Raw genomic sequence first — 23,727 nt, 5'->3', positions numbered from 1 at the left:
GCCTGGGATTTATTTAGCGCCTTTCAAGCTACTCAAAGCGCTAAACATTGCATTATTCATTCAATCCACACTTAGCGTTGGTAAGCTTAAGGTACTTTCATAGCCATAGAATTTGTGTTTTGAGTTGGTTTGGGCTTGATTTAATGCAGAATTGAGCTCATTTTTCTCTGTTAACCTGAGCTAGTACTTCAGTGACATGCTTATTCTCTGAGAACCACTGGATTAGTTTGAAAACAGCCATTGTGTTTTTATTAAGCAACCTTTTACCTTAAAGTAGGCGCCTCAGTTCTGCAAGTGCTGCATCTAGTCGTAATAATTTACAATGGCGGCGTCTACATTTAGATGTGGGACAGCCCTGACATGACGATGATAGACCTTTTGACAAGTCATAGCCTTCTGAACACCACTATCAGGTGAGTTCTGCTGCAATCATTGGCTTAACCTTGAGGGTAAGCACTGCTGGCAGCTGTGAAAGTAATAACACGGTTTCTTTTATATCGTCTGCTCTGATGTGGCAGTTAAGTGCAAATTACTCAACAGCAAGAAGGGGAAAAGTATTTGACGTGTTTTTTTTTTCCCTTACATCGCCAACAGCATCTTGTGGTAGAAAGCAAAGTTGTTGTTACATAATGGGTTGTGTCACTGCCTCTATGGAGCTATGGCATGCATTGAATTGCCTATAATTGGGATAATTGTGTGTGTTTTTGTTTTGCTGAATGCTTAGTGACCCCTAGACACAGATGCTAAAATATAGTTGGTTATGTCTTTAGCTTTTTACCTTGCCTTGATTTTGTTTGACTTGTGGCTGATCCAAAATCAGTTTGTGCTATGTTTTTGTTTTCACTGGCAAAAGTTTAGATTCCTCTTTTGGGAAGGTGTCTAGGAGGTTATTCCAGTTAATGAATATGTACAGAATACTGAATAAATGTACTATTGTTTATTTATGTTGTTCTTGTTTTGATGAAAGTCTTTCAACAAGCAAAGCATTCCTTCCTACAGTTTGTCATCAGTGCCTGGTAGTTTGAGGTGTGATGGGTGTGTTCCAGCCATATTAATCACAGTGTTGATTTCCAGTTGATAGTGTTGAATTGATTGACTCAGGAAAGCTGATAGCAAGAGTAAGAGTCAATATAGCTTTGTTTACATTTCATCTGTACCAGGACTAGCCTAATCTGATTTCCATTTGCTTTTATTGAGCGCAGTTCTTTGGTCCATTCCTACAACAGAGCAGTGAGACGCAATAACTTTTGATGCTTCTCAAATTGCGGTGTGGGACCCATTTGTTTCCATTGTGATACCCAGGGTATATTTGACAAATGTAGTCAGTACTACTTACTTATACAGAATTTGAACATTGAGCATTCAGCAGTGAAGTGTAGACCACAGATTAGTCCTGATTTAACCTTGGTATGGATTTTAAAGGTACACTAAATAACTTTTTTGGTTGAGGGTATACCAGCTTTTTGTTTCCATGGAGTTGTTTTTAGTTTTGCCCAGAATGTTCCACAGCAAGCCATATAATTTATCTATCTACATAGAAAAAACGAGATGCCATCGGGCCAATTACACGTCATATCTGTTGCAATAAAAAGCGAGATTTATATGTTAGATTCCTGGGAAAGTGATGACACCTCCAGGGAAACAAGAAAGTAGTGGACCCCCCAAGAAAAGTTACTTAGTACACCTTTATTTTTTGATGTTGCCTCAATAGTTCATATCTTACTCATTAGACTGTGGTTAATAATCATAAACTATCTGAGTTAGTCCTACTTGTTGCCCATTGATTTGATTACAGAATTCTTGCCAGGTTAAATTGCCCCAAATGTTTGAGGACCACTGTATTAGTTCTTTGCCTTCTAGTTATTGAAACATCTTTTATTATGGAGTCCTGTTCCAGAGCAGGGCTGGACCTCGCTCTCCTGGCTCTGTGTGTGTATTGGGAAAATTCCCCTAGTAAGAGGATTCAGTAGTGTTCTTTGGCAGGACAGAGCGCTTCGACTGATTCTTATCGCTGATGTTACATGTCTGTTGTTGGACACTGGCTGTTTGGCCGGTGCAGATAAGAAAGAAGATGTATGGCCGCACACTTATTGCACTTGGACTTGTGCATTGGTGTGCGCTTCTGTGTCGTTGTGTGTATCTGAGTGTGTGTGTTGCTCTCCTCTAAGTTCAAAGAGAAGTTGTGAGTCAGCTGGAGCCTGGGAAAAGTGAACCTGGCACTGGCAGTCTGATAACACTGAGAAGTTATGGAGTGTGAGTGAATGGGGAGGCATGCTCACTCTCTCCTCTCTCCCTCCCTGTTTCCCTCTCTAGTCTCTCTCTTTCTTTCCTCTTTCTCTCTCATTCCCTCAACTCTTAGTCTCTCTCTCTGTCCCTTTTCCTTTCTGTTTCTCCCCCCTTTCTAACCTCTGTATCTGTCTCCCTCTCTTTATCTCTGGAAGCACTTATTTTGTCCAAAACATACCCATAACAGAGGCTTCTTGTTAGATAGAGAAAACTTACAGCCCCTTGAGACTGGCTTTGATAACATAATCTGGAATATAAATTCTTGTTAAGTAGTTGTGACCAATACATCAATACTCCAATGTCTCATATGTTAATAATGAATAGATCTAAGATTTTTTTTTTTTAAGCATCATTGTCCTCTATGTTAACACAGTGTTTCTAATACCATTGCCCTAATTCAGAATGTTTTTTTTCTGCGGTGTAGAAATAGGAATTACAAGTCAAATGAGTATGAAAAGAAAGTAATGCTTCCTTTATTGACAAGCAGAGCTGCAGTTAGTTGTCATTGCTTTCACGTGACAGAAATGGTTATACTTTTCTGTTGAAATTAATAAGAAATAATAAACAGTAACTGAAATTAAAATCATATATATCATTGTCTCGATTGACACTTCTATGTAAAGCCAGTGCCATGTGTTGTAATTATGATATTGCAGAAATTATAACTTTATTTGTCAGAGGTGGTGATCAAAACTGTGTAATCGCTCCCAAGTTGAGACAAGTTTTAAATGGTTCCCGCTAAGGGTGTGTTGTTTTATTCACAGAGCCAGAGATCTATTAAACATTATGTGTTATGACAGCAGTCCATCCAGATTGACATATGATTATTTTTCACTCTCCTGGTGAGAAGATTTGATATGCAAAGCAGGCATACCTAGTATTTGGATTATTCTCGCAAGTGTTGAGTCGTTAAAGTCATTGCCTAAACACAGTGAAGCAAATATCAATAAATCAAGCCATTTTTAGTTCACTGGAGGCTTACTAATCGATGATGTATATCACAAGACATTTGGCATTTTTTTATGACAAAATAATGAAACTGTTATTCATAGCAAAGTTTCACAATACTTACAATATTGTGGTTTTCCAGTTAACTTCCTGTTTTGAAACCTTTGTCACATATGTGGGATTTTATAAGTTGACCCTCCCAAATAATCTTGTATAGACCCAAGAAGGAACAAATGGTGAAATCCCCCAAATTCTCCAGGCCACATGTATTTGTCTTCACAGCAGAGGCTTTTGCTGGCTAAGCATTAAGCGCCAGACCTGAACTTGATACTGTTAAGCGCTCGGAGGGGAAGCGGAGGCCTCGTGTTAGTGGTGTTAATATAGCTGGCTGTAGGTTGTAGTGTTGTGCATTGATGAGGTATCACATTGCCACATGACTGCCTTTCTCAAGATCTGCCTCAAGTCATTACAGCCAATTATGAGTCCGAAAATACCATAGTTAGGAGAGTCTTATATTAAACGATAGCTTGTGATTAGAATGGAAAATGGGCAAACAGATGGTTGCTTTGTTATTGGTGGAAAGTTAAATGTGAGGATTAATTGCAATTATTTAGGGGATTTCATGTTCTGTGTAAACAAACAAAATATGCCATTTGTTTGGGGTCTATTCAGAATAAATCTTTCTAACTAATTTATATCTCTACAAACACATTCGGAAATGTGACTCTTGTATCTACATGTTTAAAATGTGCACCAGGTCTTGAGTTTACAAAACATATTAATTGCAATATAAAAAACGACAATGCTCAGTATTTTTCAGAATTGTTCAGAGTCATATTAGCTTGATTGCAATGGAAAACTGGCAAAGGCTAAGATGCTTGCTTTATTAAAAAAGTTGGAAATTTGAATGCTTGACAAAATAAGGTAAAAATGTTTTGCAGTGCGTCATGCCCTTTTCCTGAGAAGAGTCGCACAGGGGTTTTCCTTGAGCAGGTCTGTTTACAGTGAAGTCATTGCCGGTTGCTATGTCAGATTTCTGTCGTGCCTCTGAGCAAGAATAGGGAGCTGGGATATTAAAAGAGTAGCTTTCTTTTGGTAACAAGACACTTGTCACCAACGCATAGGTCTGTCACTGTAACATATTTTAATATTATCTGATAAACAATGATATGCCAACTACACAATAACCCTAATCCTGTAAACGTTTTTTAGCAAAACATAAATAGCACAAATAAACTCTTAAGTCGTTCATTCTAGTATTTACAAAGTGTTGTAGATGTTGTTTATGTGACCAACTACAGCCTAAATGTTATTATATAGGCTTAATAAAAGTGCAGACATTATGAAGTAGGTATTAATCATGAAAATGTATTGGTCTGTCTATCATATATTGAACAATAAGTCGATATAGTAATTGTCATGACAGGCCTACCAGCGCATACTTTCTCCCTGATTCCACAGACACATTGTTCACTTCCCCGTGACTGAGGAGTGAATGTGTAAGACGATACTGGTGTGAGCGCTACCGACCCCGAATCAGACAAAGCGTTTTGGGAGTGCTGAAATCAAGACAGGCCCTCCCGAGTGGAGTTCATTCAGCCCAGCTCTCTGCCCCGTCGGCCCTGCCATCTCCCCCTCGTCTTTTGTCTCATTCATTTCATATAAACCTGTTTATTGTAGTTTTATTTTTCTACCTCAAAGCTGGTTTTCGCCTTCCTTTTAGAGGCCTACAAATGAGCATGAAATTAGAAAACCCATACACATTGTAAAACAGCGGTGTCTGAGAGAAATGGCTATCTTCCACTGCCTAGTCTCACCACATTTCATAAACATGTGGAAAAACTGTATTTGGGGGAAAGTGTTACCGTGGTGGAGACGAAGACATGGTTTTGGCACTTGAGATCCTTTTTTTGTTCACTATGTTTTTATTTTGACGGCTCATTACTCCAGGGATTGTTGAGCAGCTTTACTACAGTGTTTTGATTCATCTGATTCGTCCAAACCAGATTGTGCTCCTGATGTCATGAGGCCTTAGTCACCTTGTCTATTTTGCATTGTTCTACAAAGTAGTTAAATGTGTCGAGACCTTTGTAGGCACTCATTTGCATGGTTACTAGTCTACAAACAAGGGAAAGAGGTTTTGTCTGGCAGCTAACCCACGTTGTCTCTTCTCTTGCAGAGGTCCTACACTTTGATAGTGGAAGCCTTGGACTTCAGCAATGAGACCAGTGGTGAGTATTGTCCTCATCTGCCTTCTCAATCTCCTCTCCCTGTGCTCTGTCCTTCCTCTTGCTCTCACTGAAGTCTTGGAGGAGTCGTGTATTGAAGGTCAGAGGAGGAAATTTATTGTTCCTGCAGACCCAGGTCCCCTCTCTGGGTCCTCTGGGTGTGAGTGCATCCGTGAGGGGAGTGTGTGCTGACAGGTACCCGAGCAGAGAGCTCTGAGGTGGGACAGGGCTGCAGACAGAGAGGAGGAAGTCTGGATGTGGGGGGTAGGAGGGTATATCTGGGCCCGCTGTTCACTATGAAAATGTTTTCATTGGGCTGATGACTGATGGCAGGTGCTGCCAGCTGGGGTCAGGGTCACACTGTCTCACTGTCACTGAGGCGTGAAGCAGAGCTCGCCGGGCGCTGCCACAGGCCGATGGGGGGGCATGGGGAGGCACTGTCTTTAGGTTAAAGTTACCTCCGACACAGGTGGACCTCTGCTTCACACGAATGCTACACTCTGAGTTTATCTGTGAAAGCTGTGGTTGTACCTCTCATGTATGTGGGAATAGCACTGCAGTCTGAATTTGAATCTAACTTTTATTTTATTTGGTGCGGCAGAGCGGTTGTGGAGCAGTGATCCCAGCTCAGGGAGGGCTCTATCCTGCTTGTTTATGCAGGTCTGTTCGAGGTCATCAAGGTTTCGGTCTTTTCTGCTGTATTTGCCGCTCCCCAGAGAGCTATTAGGGCACTGGTGTGAAAAGCCCCTGAATGTACACACTCACTGCTGGTTAAGCCCCCATGAGCAGCACAGGCTAGCTCCCAGCGCTGTTAGTCTCATACGTAATTTTTTCTCTTCTGTTGATTAGATAAACATTAAAACATTTCATACATTAATCTGACATAACTTGAGTTGTGTTCCCCATTTGTAATCTACTGAGGAATGCATTTAAAAGCTTGCATTTGTTGTAAGACATAACCGCCCTCTGCTCTGCTTATTGATAGTTTTACTGCCAAAGTGGGGTCTTAATGACTTTATGAAGCTTGTCTGAGTCTGCGTTTATGTTTATCCTGGGCCAGGCAGCAGGTAGTAAGGACGTGCTACTCCCGGCGCCGCGGGCCAGCAGTCGGTAGAGAAATGCCTCACACCCGAGCGTTGGCCTCCAGATCAATGTGAAATGTGGCCGGGCACTGTGATTTCTGCTCGCTCTATCCACTACATTGTATGGGCCTCAGAACAGCAAATATAAGACTTGTGTAGCCTCCGTGTCTCTCTTCATCGCTCACTCCCTCGTCTTTAACTCTCTGTCTCTCCTCTCCTTTACTCCTTACCTCTGTCCCTCTCCTCCTTCATCCATTTCTCCCCTTTATGTCTCGCTCTTCTCGCTCTTTCCTTCACTCCCTAGCTCCCTCTCTCACAATCTCTCTCCCACTCTTTGACACACTCTCTGCCTGCTCTGGCTTTCTGTCTCTCTTCCTCCTCCTCATTCTCTATCTCTCTCTCTTTTACTTACTCTCTCGCTCACTCCCGTGCTTTTCCTCTCTTTTGCTTCGTCCTTCTATCTTGCTTTCTCTGATTCTCTCAATTCCTCTTGCTCTCTTTTTCTCCTTCTCTCTCTCTCTCTCTCTCTGTCTCTCTCTGTGGGTCATTGCATCATACTACACTGTGGGGCGATTCACCTAGCGGTCAGTTACCTCTGCTTGGCCGTGCTTGGTAAATAACTGGTGTGACACATTTTTCATTCGCTCCCAGGTGGAAGATTTAGAAAGCAAGTAGCAAGTGCTGGAGTGTGAGTGAATGAGCTGTGTTAATGTGTGGGGCTTGTGTGAGTAGTACCACCAACTAGACTGTACATTGTATCCAAAAAGTATCGTTAACACAATAAATATGAAGACCTTGAACTTTATCTCAAGAAACCTTAGAATATTTGACATTCTCTCAGATTTAGCAAGTTTTAATTCTGATTTAGTCTTTGTTCAACTTCAATATTGACCTAGCTTATATCCAGTAGAATCACATCAGTCAATAGTGATGCTTAGATTTCTAATTACCCTCTCATTGTTATTGCAGTATTCAATAGTCTGCTTTCCTTGTATTGTGCAGTTGTAGTGAATACAGTGTCTGGGCCTGTGACAGCCATGTTTGCTCAGTTTAAGTGTGTTTGCTGTTAGTTGAGCTCATTACGGCTCTCTGCTCCTGCTCAGCCTTTGCCCATTCACCAGAGCCATGACCTCGTCCGTGTTTGCCCAACTAAAGAAACCTTTCCCCAGCCCCATCTGTACTAAATCATGCATTATGGAGCAGCACTGTCCCTGTAAAGTGTAACTGGTGTGAAAAGGCCCAGGGTATTTTGACTGGGGACAAGAATGCATGTGAGAACTGAGGCTCTGGGGTGAAAGTGCTGATGGTCCTGTGGCGGACGTCCCAGCACTGGTGTCTACAGACTGTAATTTATGGCTGCTGTGGTTGTGTCCGTGCCTGTGCAAATGCACGGGGCAGTGTCAATGCAAGAACTGCAATATCCCTGAGCGGTAAACCTGAGAATGAGAAAACAGAAGAGACTTGGATGAAGAAGGTCTGATTTTTATATTACATTGTGTGAATTTCTTGGCTGATCTAAGGTAAACGTAAATAATATGCGAGTTTACAAGAGGACATGAGGCAGAGCAGTCAGTGCAAGTTGGTTTTGTGTTTGATTCTCTTGTGAAAGTGAATCAGTAACCTTTAAATGCTTGTTCATGGTTTGTGTACATTTAACTTGTTGTATGATGACAAAGTTTTTAGTTGTTTTTTTTTATGATTATCTGGGAGCATATTTGACTGTTTCTATAAAGGCCAGAAAGACTAAGTGAATTAATTGTGAACAGCATTGTCAGTAAAATATCAATGGTAAAATATCAATTCAATGACTTGAGGTTGAACAGCGTCAATTTGTCTTAAATATTGTATAGAAACAAGGTACAACAACAAATGATTCAGAAGTTAAACAGTTAAATTGCAAGTTGAAAAGCATGGCTACTTTGGTATCACCTTTACAAAGAAACATGTGGTAGTATCAGTGTAAAAAGCAGCAATAACCCTAAGCCAAGAACCTGAGAATCAGAAATGAAATAGATTTGAAAAAGAGAGCGTGAGAAAAAAAAAAGTTAAAGTTCTCATTACAGCCGGCCTATCTCTTTTTCTCCATTTCTTCCTTGTACGTCTCATCCAACACACACACTTGCCTTAATTACATATAATCTAGTATCTTGGTGATCTTCTGCAATTTGTGTAAGCATATTTTGGTTTCTCTCCTTTAAAACTCTTCCTATTCACCAGATTCATTCCTCTTGTCTTCCCAAACATGTAATGATGATGTTAAATTGTGTGTTTTAGGTACTGATGGGAGATTGATAGCAAAGGCGTCTCTCTCTGGAATGATAAACCCAAGCCCTCAGTGGCAGAAGCTCACTCACCCTGGACCCCCAGCTCAGTTCGAGTACCAGATTCGCGTCAGCTGCGATGAACACTATTATGGATTTGGTTGTAATAAATTTTGTCGTCCGAGGGATGAGTTTTTTGGACACTACACTTGTGATATCAATGGGAACAAGACATGTCTCGAAGGCTGGTCTGGACCTGACTGTACCACAGGTAAGCTCTCATCGTACTAGTCAAACAAGCTGGGTATTAGGTATGGGACAATATTGATTTGTTTTCTCGCAGTTATCATGGATTATCAAGGATATTTGAAGTGACATTTACAATTTCTTATTATGAATAATATGTAATAATTTATTAACCTTTATTTAACCAGGTAAAAAAAAAACATTGAGATCGTAATCTCTTTCTCAAGGGTGATGTTGGCATAAATAAGTTCTGTGTTTAAACAACTAGTGGTATTGTAGTAATTATCTTTGTTCCTCCAACAATAATTGCCTTCCTTTTTATTATTGATGTTGTTATGTTTATTGTCCCATCCCTATTGTGTATAAAGGCAATGTTAATTGTTACCTTAGAATTAGACATGTATTCAAAATAAATTATATTAAAAAAAATTATAATAATTAAAAAATAATAATTGCACGGGCATTTCATTCCAAACATAAAAGGCACAATAGCTTAATGAAATCATATCCTTATTTTATATTTAAAAATACTGAAACCAATACAGGTAACAAATACTGTAGGTGGACACAGGTTGCACACAATGTATAATTATGAAAGAATTATTTTCTCAAGGCTTAGACTAAAATAACTCATGAAATCCAATCATTGAACTTATTAAGCATTGATTTCACCCAGATATAATTTTTGGTGATGTGCCACATAAACAACAAACAAAAAGTCTTGGTAAGTACTAGAAAATATGCCAAGAGTTTTGTAGAACTCCTAGAAGTACAATTTTCTCAAAAACATTACTCAAGTAAATGTTAGACAGTAAATTGCTCATCACGGCCACTTCTAGTTCCCAGTATTTTGTAGATGACCTTATGAAGAGCCAGATTTTCAGACTGATACACTGTCGGCTGCTTCCTGCTTCTCAATAGCCACTTTGTTCATAAATTTTTCTTTTTTTTTCCACGCCACAGGAATTAGACTTTTATTAGACATTGAGCTATGAATCGTGGCATATAGTGAGGACTTGTTGACAACAGTGTTTATTTCCTATGGTTGAAAAAAGAGGGAGTTATTTTCATTTACTGCTGCAATCAAGAAATGCTTAAAACTGAGTCAGTCTCAGCTGTAAAATAAATTCTTATTTCTTTTTTTATTTGTAGCTATCTGTCGACAAGGCTGCAGCACGGAGCATGGGTCCTGTAAAGAGCCAGGCGGCTGCAGGTAAGTGATACCTTGAATACCTTCTTCATGTTTTGATCTGGAAGTTGTAGCTTTTATGTATTTGTAAAAGTTATGTTCAAATAGCTATGTAATTGTATGGAGTTGATTTGAACAAATTGCAAGTTATGTCCAGCCACAATTAGAAGCTCAACCTTTTTAGTTTGTATATTTATCATAGATGCTTTGTTGCTTGGTCCCAATGTTAAACACATACGTTCAAATCTTATCAGTTCAATCTTGCACAGCATTCGGATGAGCCTCTGAGTGTATTGTTTGTGTAGCTAATGGCTTCCTAATGCTGTTTTCACACACCGCCGGAGGAAAGGTTGGAGCAGATGGGGATCCAGGATCGTGTATTGTTAGCTGGTCCAGTTGTGGGCCTTAAAATGAGAGTTATCACTTTGTTAATTGCCTGATCTGGTTGTGAATAAAATGCAGGGTTGATTGGGTTTATTCGTTTCTGCTGCGACTGTGTTGTTTTTCCCAAGCCTTTGACATCATCAGGTTTCTTGTAAGTGCTTGTGTGGCCACTGGCAGAACACAGAGTTTGAATTTCTGTAGTCTGTGCACAGGTGTGGTTACATTTGGAGCTTTTGGTTTAGCTTTGTTTATATGCACCGTGCCAGAAAACTCCTCAAGCAAGCTCTCCTACTGTTGCTGCAGTGAGCACTTTCCCATGATAGAGATAACAACCTGTAATGTTATTTTAAACATAAACTTGTGCTAATGAAGTGTATTGCTGCTTGCCCTAAAGACTCTGGAGTGGTGTGATCCACGTCTCACTGTTGTCAGGCAGAATATCTTTCATACTTGAGCTGAGACATTTGTGTGCTGCATAATCTAATGTGCTGCTCAGTAATTTGGCTTTGTAATGATTGTAGATGATTTAGGATGCTGTCGCTGAGAGATGTGCTTCTCATGAGAGGATTAGCGCACTTTTAAGAATAGCTGCTTTAATCACAGACTGAGGTTTACTTAACCATGCGTTTATTTTTACAGTGCGTCCGTTTCTCGGGGCTAATCAGTGCACCGCTTCCCCAGAGGGACACAGGGTTTCCTGCACTCAGCTCTGCTCTACTGTAGCGCCACTTCACCACCTTTTAACAGCAGACTTATCAGCAGACTGCATTGCTGTCTTAATTATGGAGGTCTGGAAGAGAAGGGCAGCACTATCAGTGTAATTATGGCCCTGGACGTTTTAGAGCCAGAGAGCTCCCTTCTCGGCCTCCAGGCACAGCCTGACTCCTGACTCATGGGAACCAGGATGAGCTGCAGAGACTCCAGCGCAACCACTCTGATGGTGCGACTGCCAAGCCACAGGCATGGCCTTGTTAAAGAGAGTGTCTTGCCGCATGCTAATGTTGTGCTATAGGTCCCCTTAGAGCAGTAATATTTAGTTTTTAATGCTGTGTTTAAAATGGTAAATAATATTCCTATTCTCTGTTCCAAACCATTGTTTTTAAGCTGTTGCATAAAAGCACTGCTACTTAAGTTTCATTTGTGGTCCTTTTAGTCTCAGGCCTGTTGTGAACAGCCTGTTCTTTCATCAGCACAGCTCAGTGCTGCATACTGTATGCTAATGTTGGTTCATTAGGTTCAGATTATTGCTGCATTATTTAGAAGGATTTTGGAGGAAACAGCAGATTAGAGTGTTTCAGCTGCCCTGGGATCTTGTGAACGTGGTGTGATAATTTTATGTTTGCTCTAACGTTCCTCATAGCAGCAGTAGCAGACGGTTATGCCTCCTCCGCTGTGAGCTGAATGGTGCTTGTGTTGCAGGTGTCTGTACGGTTGGCAAGGCCAGTACTGTGACAAGTGCATCCCTCATCCCGGCTGTGTCCACGGCACCTGTGTGGAGCCCTGGCAGTGCCTCTGTGACACCAACTGGGGCGGTCATCTTTGTGATAAAGGTTAATCTTCTCTTATTTCAGTTGCACTTTTAAAAGGAGTGGCCTGTGTTGTGTCAAAACAAACTAAGCGTGTGTGAAACTTTTCCAGATCTGAACTACTGCGGCACTCACCAGCCCTGTCTGAACGGAGGGACATGCATCAACACAGGACCAGACAAGTACCAGTGTACTTGTGCTGAGGGCTACTCTGGAGCCAACTGCGAGAGGGGTAAGAGGCATGACACCAGATAACGTCAGCTCCACATACATACATCTATATATGCGCCTCACTTGTTTCAGTGATCAAAGAAACTAGGTCGTTGTCTTGTCACACATACATTAATTTGAGTGTTAATCCAAATTACTAATACCTTACGAGACCAGTTTCGGGGCAATGTGTGTCAGACATCTTGAGGTCATATTATATTATCCATTTGTGTTCTGTTGTGCGCGCAGCCTAAAGGTCAGAGGTGAGCGAGTGTGTAATGAGAGAGGCGATAACTCGTCCATAATCTATTTTCACTGTGGCCTGAGTGCCTCCAAATCAGTTAATCCTCCGTTTTGATCTTAGGGCTCCGGTCATCTGTTCATGTCTTAGGTATTTCACAGACAGATGGGTGCGGTGCTGAGGAGATGATGGACTTTTCCTCATTAAATCTCAGACTGGCTGGGTGCTGACAGCTTAACTGCGGAGATGTCAGGAAACGGTGAACTTAGTAACAGGAGGTCTGAGACGAGGAGTGCGTCAGGCTATTGTGGAGTAAGGGGCCCCAGCTCTGCATCCTCTGCCTCCTCGGTGTAGACCCCTTTAGGAATTATATGTTAAGAGTTGTACAAGATGTTTTTATCCGAGGTTTTACATGACAGAAATTGAGTATTCTTATAAATGTATAGCACCTATATCTTTATACTGTTAATAGCTATCTGAAAAGGCATCTGAAACTCATGGATTAAGCCAATCCATATTTTTCTGATGCTACTTGTTTTGCCATTTTTGGGCCAGTGTTAAATTCAGAAAAAGCATTAATCTCTGCGTGGGTGTTTTTTGGTGCCATTCTTTGGAGCGTGGTAGATTTGTTTACAATTACTTAAGAGTCTGTATCTTAGTAACCACCTCCTCTGCTGCACACCTCAGACGTTTAGGTATTCCTTTAGTAGATCATTCATTTTTGAACCAAGTAAGACCCGCTCATCCTTAAATTCTCCCGCCAAACTCTCAACTCGGGCTCAAGAACGGCGGTGAGTGAAGAGGGAAGTCACGGTGCGTTGGTCAGGTCAACTTAGCATGAAAGATGATTTCCTGGTGGTGTGGTCTGTCGCGCGGGTCATCAGAGTGAGATAGGGGGAATTTGAGCGCATTTGGGGCTGAGGGAGGAGGGCTGTGAAGAGATGGGAGTTGACCTCTGAGTTGGATTCACTTGGGAAGGAGGATGGGGTTTCTGAGATGGAACCTGGAGAGAAGAAGTATTTTTAGGAGTTTAGTAGACCACAAGATGGATTATTTTCTAATGAAGTGAAAAAACCTGTGGAGAAAAAATTAATGGTATCATTTATACCAAGTATTTTGTGATTTAACCACTGTAGATAAGGCAGATATTTTTTCTCCATGTTTTAGGGCCAGTATAACCATAGACAAATTATGCCATCCTAAAATTGATCTGGATTATTATCCTTGTAACCAGAGCAAGTCATCTGCCATTATGCTGTAGCCATTTCAGATGACATTGGCATTCGTATTATCTGATCTTGGGACTCAATGTGCTCTCTCTGTGATGAGTGCATATAACACTAAGGACTTGTTTGAAGAATTTTATGAGCACACTTGCTTTTAGAGCAGGCTTAGTCATTACTCAGCCTGTTTCATGTCTCAACATCAAAATGCATCGGGGTGTATTATGTTAATGATTTTACAGCTTTAAATACAGACTGCACAGCGCCAATTTCAATCCAACATAATTCATTCTAATTATGTTAAAATCGAGCATTAATCATAAATAGACTAAATGGGAGTATTTTTCCCACTGTTGGATGAGTCAGATGGGTGTGTTATTTTGACCTGTTGTTTAAACTGTCTTTCTGGTTGTAGCTGAACATGCCTGTCTGTCCAACCCGTGTTCAAACGGAGGGAGCTGCTCTGAGACCATTCAGGGCTATGAGTGCCAGTGTGCAGCGGGCTGGAGTGGGTGCTCCTGCACTATCAGTAAGACTTCAACCATTAACTCAGCGCAAACCACACAATAATTACTCTGTTAGACTCACCTCATTTACTTTTATAATATATTACAGACTAGTTGTAGTTTTATCAGAATTAGGGTTATCTTGAGGTATACTCCCACTTTAGTTTATTTATGTTTTGTTATATTTTCAAAATTCTGATCTTGTGAAAAAGCGAGACTTGATAATGAGTATTCTGTACCTTATTTATTTATTTATAGTTCCATTTCTACAACAGATTTTAATTAGACATATAATTATATTTATATAAATTATTCTTTACAGCACATTATATTAAAATTTTACACACTTTTGGTTATCAACAAACTTAATTATGAATTTTTAATTCTGTGCAGATGTGGATGAGTGCTCTCCCAACCCCTGTGGCCATGGAGGGACCTGCCAGGATCTAGTGAATGGTTTTAAGTGCCACTGTCCTCCCCAGTGGTCTGGAAAGACATGTCTGATTGGTGAGCCTGTCTTTCCTATTGTCTACCTCAATTATATGCATACAGTACATCTCTTTTATTTATTTATTTATTCACCTTCTTTTTTTAGATGCAAATGAATGTGAAAGCAAACCATGTGTCAATGCTAACTTGTGCCGTAACCTGATTGGTGGATACTTTTGTGACTGTATGCTTGGTTGGACGGGACAAAACTGCGATATCAGTGAGTGCAGAGTTGTCATTTCAAACTTCTTCTCTATGGAGTTAAAATGCTATTCATAGGTATCAGCATCATGTTTATTGGTGCCGTTTTGAGTACAGATGTCCTCTGCAAATAGTTCTAGATTTATAGTTTAATGGGTTTTAGTGTGTTGATTGTTTAAACATTGTTATAAAGCCTGTCTAAAACTTACTCCAAATGCATAGTCCAAACATTTGAACAAGTGTTGCCTTTCTTACAGTGTAAACGGTGTATCATTATAAAGTAGTGCAGGGGCCAAGGCTGCGGAGATTAGAGGTGGTTTAAAACAATCCCACGACTAGTTTCACTTGGCAGCAGACAGGATTGTGCAATACTGTGTTGCACTCACTTTTACCCTATGTTATTCAACTGTTACTTAGTACACCATAGCCTCTATGGTAGCATTAAAAACCATGGGACACATAAAAGCGTGTTTGTTAAAAGGCTCTGTATTCAAGCCATTCACAGTTAATCCTCCTATTTGCGTGTGTTTTTCCAGATATAAATGACTGCAAAGACCAATGCCAGAATGGGGGAACTTGCAAGGTAGGTCCTTGTCATAAACGCCCATATCTTTCATATTTCATTGCATGTTTACCAGTTGTCTTGTTTGTCTAAATGTTCTTTTTGCCGAAGCATGGGATATTTACAGCGGTTGTATAAATAGACATTGTAAATTGTAGTCTCTGAAACTGACAGAGGAATTGTTGTGGAATTCCTCACTGAAATCAAATCTGGGGGGAGTGGGTTCAGACGGCTTTCGAAGGGAGGGACACACAAGTTCCTTGACCACACAAGATTGAATTACCATAAACATTATTGTCTTGAGTCTGTGCCAGGAAAATGTGTTGAAATAATTGTACAACTCTGATAATATTGCTCAAAACTAACTCACTTACAGCATACATGTCAGCTTTGCTTCACGGGCTTTACATGTATTGTTTGGATCACACAATTTCCTGTACAGTTTTATACAAGTTTAGCAGCCCTATATTACATTAATCAGACTTAATCGGGCTTTTTGAACTGTCTTGAACTTGTCACAATGTTGTTATCTCATCAAATACCTGGAGCTGGGTTTTGTTTAATTTACAGATGTTTAAGCAGTAGGTTCATATTTAAAATGACAGTTTTATGTTGTTGGGAACAAGCCTTCGTTCATTTTGTGGGTTGCATCAGAAATGACATCCAACGTAAATCGATTGGAATGTAAAAACTAATTGTGCATATGACTTCATACTAGGAGTCAGACAAAGTTGAGGTAATCAGTCAATCATAAGAATCAGAATAAACTTTTAAAATTTTAATTTCTACTGTTTTCTGTTTACCCCTCAGGACTTGGTGAATGGATATCGCTGTGTGTGTCCCCCTGGTTTTGCTGGTGAACATTGTGAGCGGGACATCGATGAGTGCTCGAGTTCTCCATGTTTGAACGGTGGACGATGTCAAGATGAAGTCAACGGATTCCAGTGCCTTTGTTTGGCTGGCTTCTCAGGGAATCTATGCCAGGTAAATGAAACCAATATAACGCTTTAGCACACAATCATGCAGGCAATTTGCTTGGGTTTTTCGTTGTCCAAGTATGATGAATGTACATTTTCAGTTAACTTGTTGGACTTTGTTGGACTAAAGATGCACTATATAATTTTTCTGGTGAAGGATTTGCCACGGTTAGACAACCTCGCTCATAGTAAGAACATGTGCTTTTCAATTAATTTTTGAGCACTAAAAATACCTGCAATAGAATGAATACTTAAAATATGTTTAATGCCATACTGTGCAATATTCCAGACAAAGCACCAACATTTCTCGGAAGACAAGCAGGATGCTCTCAACTAGAAATGTTACACCTTTAAAATCTTGCAGTCTTAAACTTCCTTTGACCACTGTACTGATCATTGTGGCTCAGTTTTATTGTCTTTTGTCTCATGTCTTTAGAGCAAAATTTAATTAATATAAAATGTATTACACTGGGATGTCCTGACTCGAAGCAGGCTGTTTTCATCCATCCATTAGACCTCTTTGTCCTGTATCTTTGGATCCCTTGTAAAGTTTTCCTGCCCCACCCTGTAAATGTCTGTTGTTCCCAGTCCTGGTTTTAAAAAGGGAGTGCTTTGTTGAATCTGCTCCTGGCTCTACAGCGGGATACATTCTTCCACACTGAAGCCTCGAGGTTGAAGACGGCTCTTGTGTCTTTGCCTTATTTTTCCTTCTTCCTCCGAGTGTTGTGCGTGTGCTCTTTCCTGGCACGGCCTGTAGGGAGGATGCTGTGGGTTCTGCTCTGTTTAGTGTAGCAGAAACTATGTCAGCTATCAGGTTCACCGCTTTATCTCATTGAAAGATTCCCAGACATTTCACATGGAGGAATACCTTAAACAGGGTTAATGCTATACAAGACCTGTGTATATCAAGGCAAAGGCGAGTCTAAAACAGGATTAAAATATGATGTATTTAGGAAAGACAGTATTAACCCAGTAACTTTTCTGGTGGAACATTTGCCACCTGCTTGTCTCATGACAAACAAGAATGTTATTACTTATCTTACTTACTTATTTATGCAGTGAAGCACTTTTATTACACCCCCGAAAACTTGGTTTGGTGGAGTCACCTGCTTGTCTCCATTTTGTGAACTAAACTGGATGTAAACAAAAATGAACATTTAAAAAACTTGGAACCAAACACTCAAAAAATTGAGATACCATCTCTGTTACCTGTAGCTCAGTTTTAGAGCTATTGCTAAAATTTCCATGCATTTCTCTCTCCTTTTTAGCTGGATATCGATTACTGCTCACCCAATCCCTGTCAGAATGGGGCTCGCTGCTTCAACCGGGCCACAGACTACTACTGCTCCTGTCCTGAAGACTATGAGGGCAAGAACTGCTCTCATCTCAAAGACCATTGTAGGACCACCACTTGTAAAGGTATGTTTATTTTCTAATGTTATTCCAACTTGCTCTCTATAGATGAATTTTTGGTTCATACTGAAGCTTTGTCCAATTATATGGGTGCTAGAATAACAGATATTTTTATTGGTAGTTTATCTAATTCTTTTTGCTAATATATTTTGAAGAGGCATGGAATGGTTGCTAGTAAAAGTGGCTATTTTTGTGCAAGCTATATTCATGGGGAAATAAACAAGCTTGTGCGTTTAGGGGAGATTGGCAGTCAATAGGAGAAAATGTGGGATGTGTTTGTCTGATTCCTAAAGGGATAATAGTGCTCAAATTATATTAGGTTTGCTCTAAAGTTTCTTGGCCTAGGTGTGCAGTTTTGTGTATCCCTGTTAAATTCCTGGGTAAAGCTGTTTGAATGATGCTTTCCTAAAGATCTGGCATAGGTTGATACTCTGTGTGTGTTCTGTGTAATGACTTGGTGGGCTCCGTCTTCTTTTCCCCCTCACTGAATGTGCACAGTTAGCTGCACCAGTGTGTGTGTATGTGTAATTGAGTGAGTGGACCAACCACTGAGCTAGATACCAGACGGTGAGATTCGCGCTGCTTTTGGCAAGATTCAGGCGATTATTGCAAAGCGTCGTTGTGCGGCCATCCTAACCCGATCAGACAGGGGGAAAGGAAAGGATTTGTGCATAAAGTGAAGGAGATCTCTCTGACTTGACTAGGAAAGCATAAAGGCTTATCGCTGTTACATCTATCAATCACTAGTCATGTTTCCATCCCATGTCATGTGATACTTTGTCGGTGGTTGTAGCAAAATTACGTAATTTTCTTAAACCTCCTGAGCTGAATGTGTATGATTGCATCGCTAAGTAGAAGAAATGGTTTCCTGCTTTTCAAAAATACATTTAAGCTCAACTTATCTTCAATATAGTATATTTACAACAATCTATTTGACTATTTTGTGCCATTTCATGCCAGAGGAGATTTGTTGGAATAGTAAAATGCACTTTATTGTAAACCAGCAGTTCCCAAAGAGGGGGGTGTGAAGGGGCACTGAACTGGGGTCTCGAGATGATTTAATGTCAACTTACAATTAATAATTACAATGTAATAACTAAAACAATATATTCCTGTGAATTTTGTTCCAGTAACAATAAATCGAGACTAGAGATGGGAATGCTGGAAACTATGATTTGGGGCTGTATAAACCATGTATATATTTGTATTCTTTTGTGTATGATATAACACCTAATCTAGAAAGGAATGTAGTTGTCAGTATATGTTGGCCCTTAAGCCTGTAGTGTGAATTCATTGATGAAACACCTTTTGATGTCAGGTGTTTCATGTCAGAAAAATAATTGAAGCCATTAATGTTTTTTTCTCACATTTCCTCTGCACATCGGCCCGTGAAAGGTGTAAATTGTCATGTGAAATGGAGTGATAAACTCTTTTATGAGTGTGCAAACTCCCTGTAGTCAGTTGTGTAACTCTATTAACTGTCATTGCAGTGATTGACAGCTGCACTGTTGCTGTGGCGTCCAACAGTACTCCTGGTGGGGAACGGTACATTTCGTCAAATGTTTGTGGACCTCACGGGCGCTGCCGGAGCCAAGGGGGAGGACAGTTCAGCTGTGAATGCCAAGAAGGATTCAGAGGGACATACTGTCATGAAAGTATGTCTCTCACAATAGAATAACACCTACTAATATTGGCACCCTTAGATTAAATGTTTCTCAGTGTTTTAAAATGTGGATCTTAGCAAAAACAAAAAAGAAAAAAAAGAAAAAACTGATAACTGACAATTCTGATGAAAATGTGTGCTTTTTCCAATTCAAGACTTATGTTTCTCCTCAATCAGATATGAATTAGATGCATAGACAGTCTTTTGATCCACATGAACAAAAATTGAAAAATCATGAGGAGAATATTTAGGATATTTAATTTTATATTATCTAATTTTCCTTATTATTTTATTTTGCTAGAAAACTGGTTCCAGTGGCCCTAAAAATAGTTGTGTTTCTTTAGGTTAAAAAACCTCTCCAGGACTCTACATTGCCAGAGATTGTCAAGGTTGCCAATAATAGTGGAAAACATTGTAGATAAATTACGTTAATTTCCCAAAAACACTATTACTCAAGTTTTTATCTTTCTTACTTAGATATCAACGACTGTGAGAGCAACCCTTGTCACAATGGCGGCACGTGCATAGACAAAGTCAGTGTGTACCAGTGCATCTGTGGAGACGGATGGGAGGGCACCAACTGTGAGATCAGTAAGTAGGGCTTCGTGTTCTCTTTTGCTTTTGTGATACGTGATAAATTGGCCTGATCACGTGAACAACACTTAATCCATGTCGACGGCGGTAACCCTTTTGATGTTGTTTTTGTTGTGGTGAAGTCGTAAATCTCATTGCTTGTTTGACATGTCCCCCATTAGATATTGATGACTGCAGCACCAATCCCTGTCATAATGGAGGGACATGCCGGGACCTGGTGACTGATTTCTTCTGCGAGTGTAAAAATGGCTGGAAGGGGAAGACTTGCCACTCCCGTAAGACTTTTTCTCTACTTTTTAAAATCATCTGTGTTGTCTGCCTGTGCATGCTCTTGGTATGCGCTCATGGCTGTTTATAATTATTAATATGTTGTATGCTTATCCTCCCTTTGCCTTTCGTTGTTCTCGAATGTAACCCCGCATTTTTAACGGTGCCCTCAGGTGAGAGTCAGTGCGATGAAGCCACATGTAATAACGGAGGCACCTGCCATGACGAAGGTGATACGTTTCAGTGCAAGTGTGCCCCAGGATGGGAGGGGACCACCTGTAACATTGGTAAGTATTGATGTGTGACTTGACATTTAATGTTGACAGCTTGCCATATCAGCTTGGATGGGGATTTCCTAAGAGCCCTTACCACAACTGGTTTCTCATTTTTGGAAAGACGATCATCACAGTGCTTTTAATGATCATTTAATAAAGGTACAATATGTAAACTTTCTGGGCAGAAATGAACACTAATAAACATTAATTCAGTTAACAGTTTTTATTACTAAAACACCTTTAAAAGCAGACGAGCCACAGATTTGACTTGTAACTTGCTTGTCTTCATGGATATAGATAAGTTAAATGCTGCAATTTATAACATTCTAGGCAAAGAAATAACATTTCTAATCCTCAACCAGAAAAGTTATAGTGCACCTTTATTGAGGTTTGGGTATTTTGATGTTGATGGTTGGTTGGTTGCTGCTCTTCTGTCAAGCACCTAACTTCATCCATTTATCCAGGCTCATCACTCTTTGTGTGGTTTTGTTCGCTTCAAATAAAATGCCTTTGTAGTTAAAGGTAAACAGTCCACACAATGCAAATTATTTCATATCTGTTGTGTATTAATGTTAAGTTATTTGAGGTCCACAAACGTTTTTGATCCCTCTGTCGGTTCTCCCTCTCCATCTCTGCTCCGAGTGCTGACATATATCCGCTTTAAATCTCTGATTGCCTTGACAATGCACTTCAAAGTCGAGGCATTTAGATTCCCTCAGAGAAAACCAAACCTAAAGCAGCAGTAGTTTCCTCTGACTGATCATGTGCCCCACAGATTATTATGTAAAAGTTATGTAAAAACAATGTCAAGATTATTTGGAAATAATAATACTAGTATAATATTATTTTAGAAACAAAAATAAAGTACTAAATTCAATCTATGCTATAAAATGATTAGGGGCTTCCAAAAATTGTTTTTCATGTGGCTGTTTTTTTGTCACAGTAAAGCAAGGAAGGAATGGTAACATATTAGTCAATGTTGATGTAAGTAGGATTAAAGGATTTCACAGTTGTTTGGACCTGGTGTCAGTAATCGTGTATAAACATAATGGTGATGATTTTTCTCACAATCACTCAACACTAAAATGTGATATCATGACATCCCTAGTAAAAAAAACAACAACTTTATTTATCTTTGTGTTGCAGCCAAGAACTCAAGTTGCCTTCCAAACCCTTGTGAGAATGGTGGTACCTGTGTAGTGACGGGCGAGTCCTTTACCTGTGTCTGCAAAGAAGGCTGGGAGGGTCCCACATGCACTCAAAGTAAGAGCTGCTTCAGTGGGAAAGATAAAGCTGAACAGTTATTACAAGTAAATCATGATAAACCTCCTGCCTGCTACCTCATACCGAGCCCACTCCTGTATCTGATTATATCTTACTTTCTCTCATCTTGATCTAAAACATTAAAAATCCTTTGCTTTCCCTCACTGCTGCCGGCTATCAGCAAAAGAGGAGGAGGAGGTAGACACAAAAGCGTCCGGGAAAGTGGAGACAGATGTTGCTCTCCACTCCTCCTCTTAAAGGCTTGTACAACACAAGACAAGCTCTCTCTCTCTCCCTCTCCCCTCTGCAATCCTGTCCAAACACTGACATGTCGGATTGTACTACAGCACTCCTTCATTTCCCTGGCTTCTCTGGGATCCCTCAACTAACTATGCACAAATTTCTTCAAAACAGAAATTCCCCAACTTTTTCCATGCGTTTGAGAAGTTAGAAAGGGAGTGTGTGGGTGGGGAGTTGGGCTATACAACTGTGAAGAAATTACTTTTGTATTGTCTGGTTTTGCCTTGAGTTGGATTCCGATATCTACATCCATTTTATATTATCTGGATCACAATAATAATATGATATCCTTGTAATCCAGGAAAAATGCGCCTGCCTATAAGGGCCTTTGCTGAGATGCAAGTAATGTGAAAGGACAGTGCATTTTTATTATTGAAATATGCTACAAATGTGCTTTTTAAAACAGATTTTTTTTCCAACTTTTTGTTACCGTAGGTCTTTAAAACAACTGCTGATATTATCTTGTATATATTTAGCAACTTTGTTTTTAATAAGACGTAGTTACTGTGCAGCCCAGCCTTGGTTAGTACAACACACCTTTGCAGACTCAAGCTCAGACGTGCTTCTTGTTGTCATGTGCACTTAACAGCCATACACAAGACAAGCATTCAAAAAAAAAAAAAAAAAAGCAAAACACTAAATTGTATCTCTCTCCTCCCTCTCTCTTTCAGATACCAACGACTGCAGTCCCCACCCTTGGTAAGTAGAAGCCAAACATTTCCTGTAGCTTTAGACAGATGTAAACAGGCTGCTCCTCCCGCACAGGGGAGTCTCACCTGCTGGGAGCCAAGCATACACCCATCCCTGTCATTCCTAAGGTGCAATCAGTCTCTCAACCCTTTGTGAGCACTTAGGCACGGCTTTGTTTAACCACAAACTGCCTTAGAACTGCTTAATTGGAGTTCAGGATAATACGTCATAGATCAGGGAAAAAAATACTGTACAGGTTATCAACTGGCAAACATCCATAGATAATTAAAATAAATAACGGTGGAACTCCTTTGACAACTAGGCCATTCATTGAGACTGTAGAGTTATAAAATACCTTTATGTGAATGCCAAATTGAATAGTTAGCGTGTTGAAATCGCCAAAGGGTTAATATTATGCTAACTAGGAAATTTATTGCAGTGGAACAACACAAAGCTCTAATTTGAGATCCAACAATAATCATGGTGTGATGTTGAGAACCAGTATCCTTGTAATTAGGGCTGGGTATCATTAAGAAGTTGCAGATACATACCTTCGTAAATAGGCCACGATACGATACATATCTCGAGTGCACTTTCGATTCGATACCATATATTTCAAAAGAATTCAATGCGGTTCAATAAAAATAAAGGCTAAATCTTGGCTGTGATATTAAAAGTCTTTGTTAAACCACTTCTTGTGCTA

General features: G+C 40.0%; 1 protein-coding gene across 1 annotated transcript in view; it reads left to right on the top strand.

Moving 5' to 3' along the window:
* Nucleotides 1–23,727, top strand: part of jag1b (jagged canonical Notch ligand 1b) — a 35,003-nt gene that overhangs the window by 3,996 nt on the left and 7,280 nt on the right. Inside the window, exons 3-19 of the mRNA XM_020921040.2 lie at nucleotides 5,414–5,465; nucleotides 8,819–9,076; nucleotides 10,204–10,264; nucleotides 12,044–12,174; nucleotides 12,263–12,382; nucleotides 14,240–14,353; nucleotides 14,724–14,837; nucleotides 14,926–15,039; nucleotides 15,557–15,603; nucleotides 16,393–16,566; nucleotides 17,828–17,978; nucleotides 19,463–19,627; nucleotides 20,113–20,226; nucleotides 20,391–20,504; nucleotides 20,670–20,783; nucleotides 21,918–22,034; nucleotides 23,006–23,033. Coding sequence (XP_020776699.1) covers nucleotides 5,414–5,465; nucleotides 8,819–9,076; nucleotides 10,204–10,264; nucleotides 12,044–12,174; nucleotides 12,263–12,382; nucleotides 14,240–14,353; nucleotides 14,724–14,837; nucleotides 14,926–15,039; nucleotides 15,557–15,603; nucleotides 16,393–16,566; nucleotides 17,828–17,978; nucleotides 19,463–19,627; nucleotides 20,113–20,226; nucleotides 20,391–20,504; nucleotides 20,670–20,783; nucleotides 21,918–22,034; nucleotides 23,006–23,033 — 1,988 coding nt within the window. The remainder of the gene's footprint in view (nucleotides 1–5,413; nucleotides 5,466–8,818; nucleotides 9,077–10,203; nucleotides 10,265–12,043; nucleotides 12,175–12,262; nucleotides 12,383–14,239; nucleotides 14,354–14,723; nucleotides 14,838–14,925; nucleotides 15,040–15,556; nucleotides 15,604–16,392; nucleotides 16,567–17,827; nucleotides 17,979–19,462; nucleotides 19,628–20,112; nucleotides 20,227–20,390; nucleotides 20,505–20,669; nucleotides 20,784–21,917; nucleotides 22,035–23,005; nucleotides 23,034–23,727) is intronic.

Source organism: Boleophthalmus pectinirostris, unplaced genomic scaffold, assembly GCF_026225935.1.
Source record: "Boleophthalmus pectinirostris isolate CB_2022bp ecotype Guang Dong unplaced genomic scaffold, ASM2622593v1 HiC_scaffold_5, whole genome shotgun sequence".
Classification (NCBI taxonomy): domain Eukaryota; kingdom Metazoa; phylum Chordata; class Actinopteri; order Gobiiformes; family Gobiidae; genus Boleophthalmus; species Boleophthalmus pectinirostris.
Note: the sequence above shows the minus strand (reverse complement) of the source record. Positions and strands in the feature narration are given on the sequence as shown.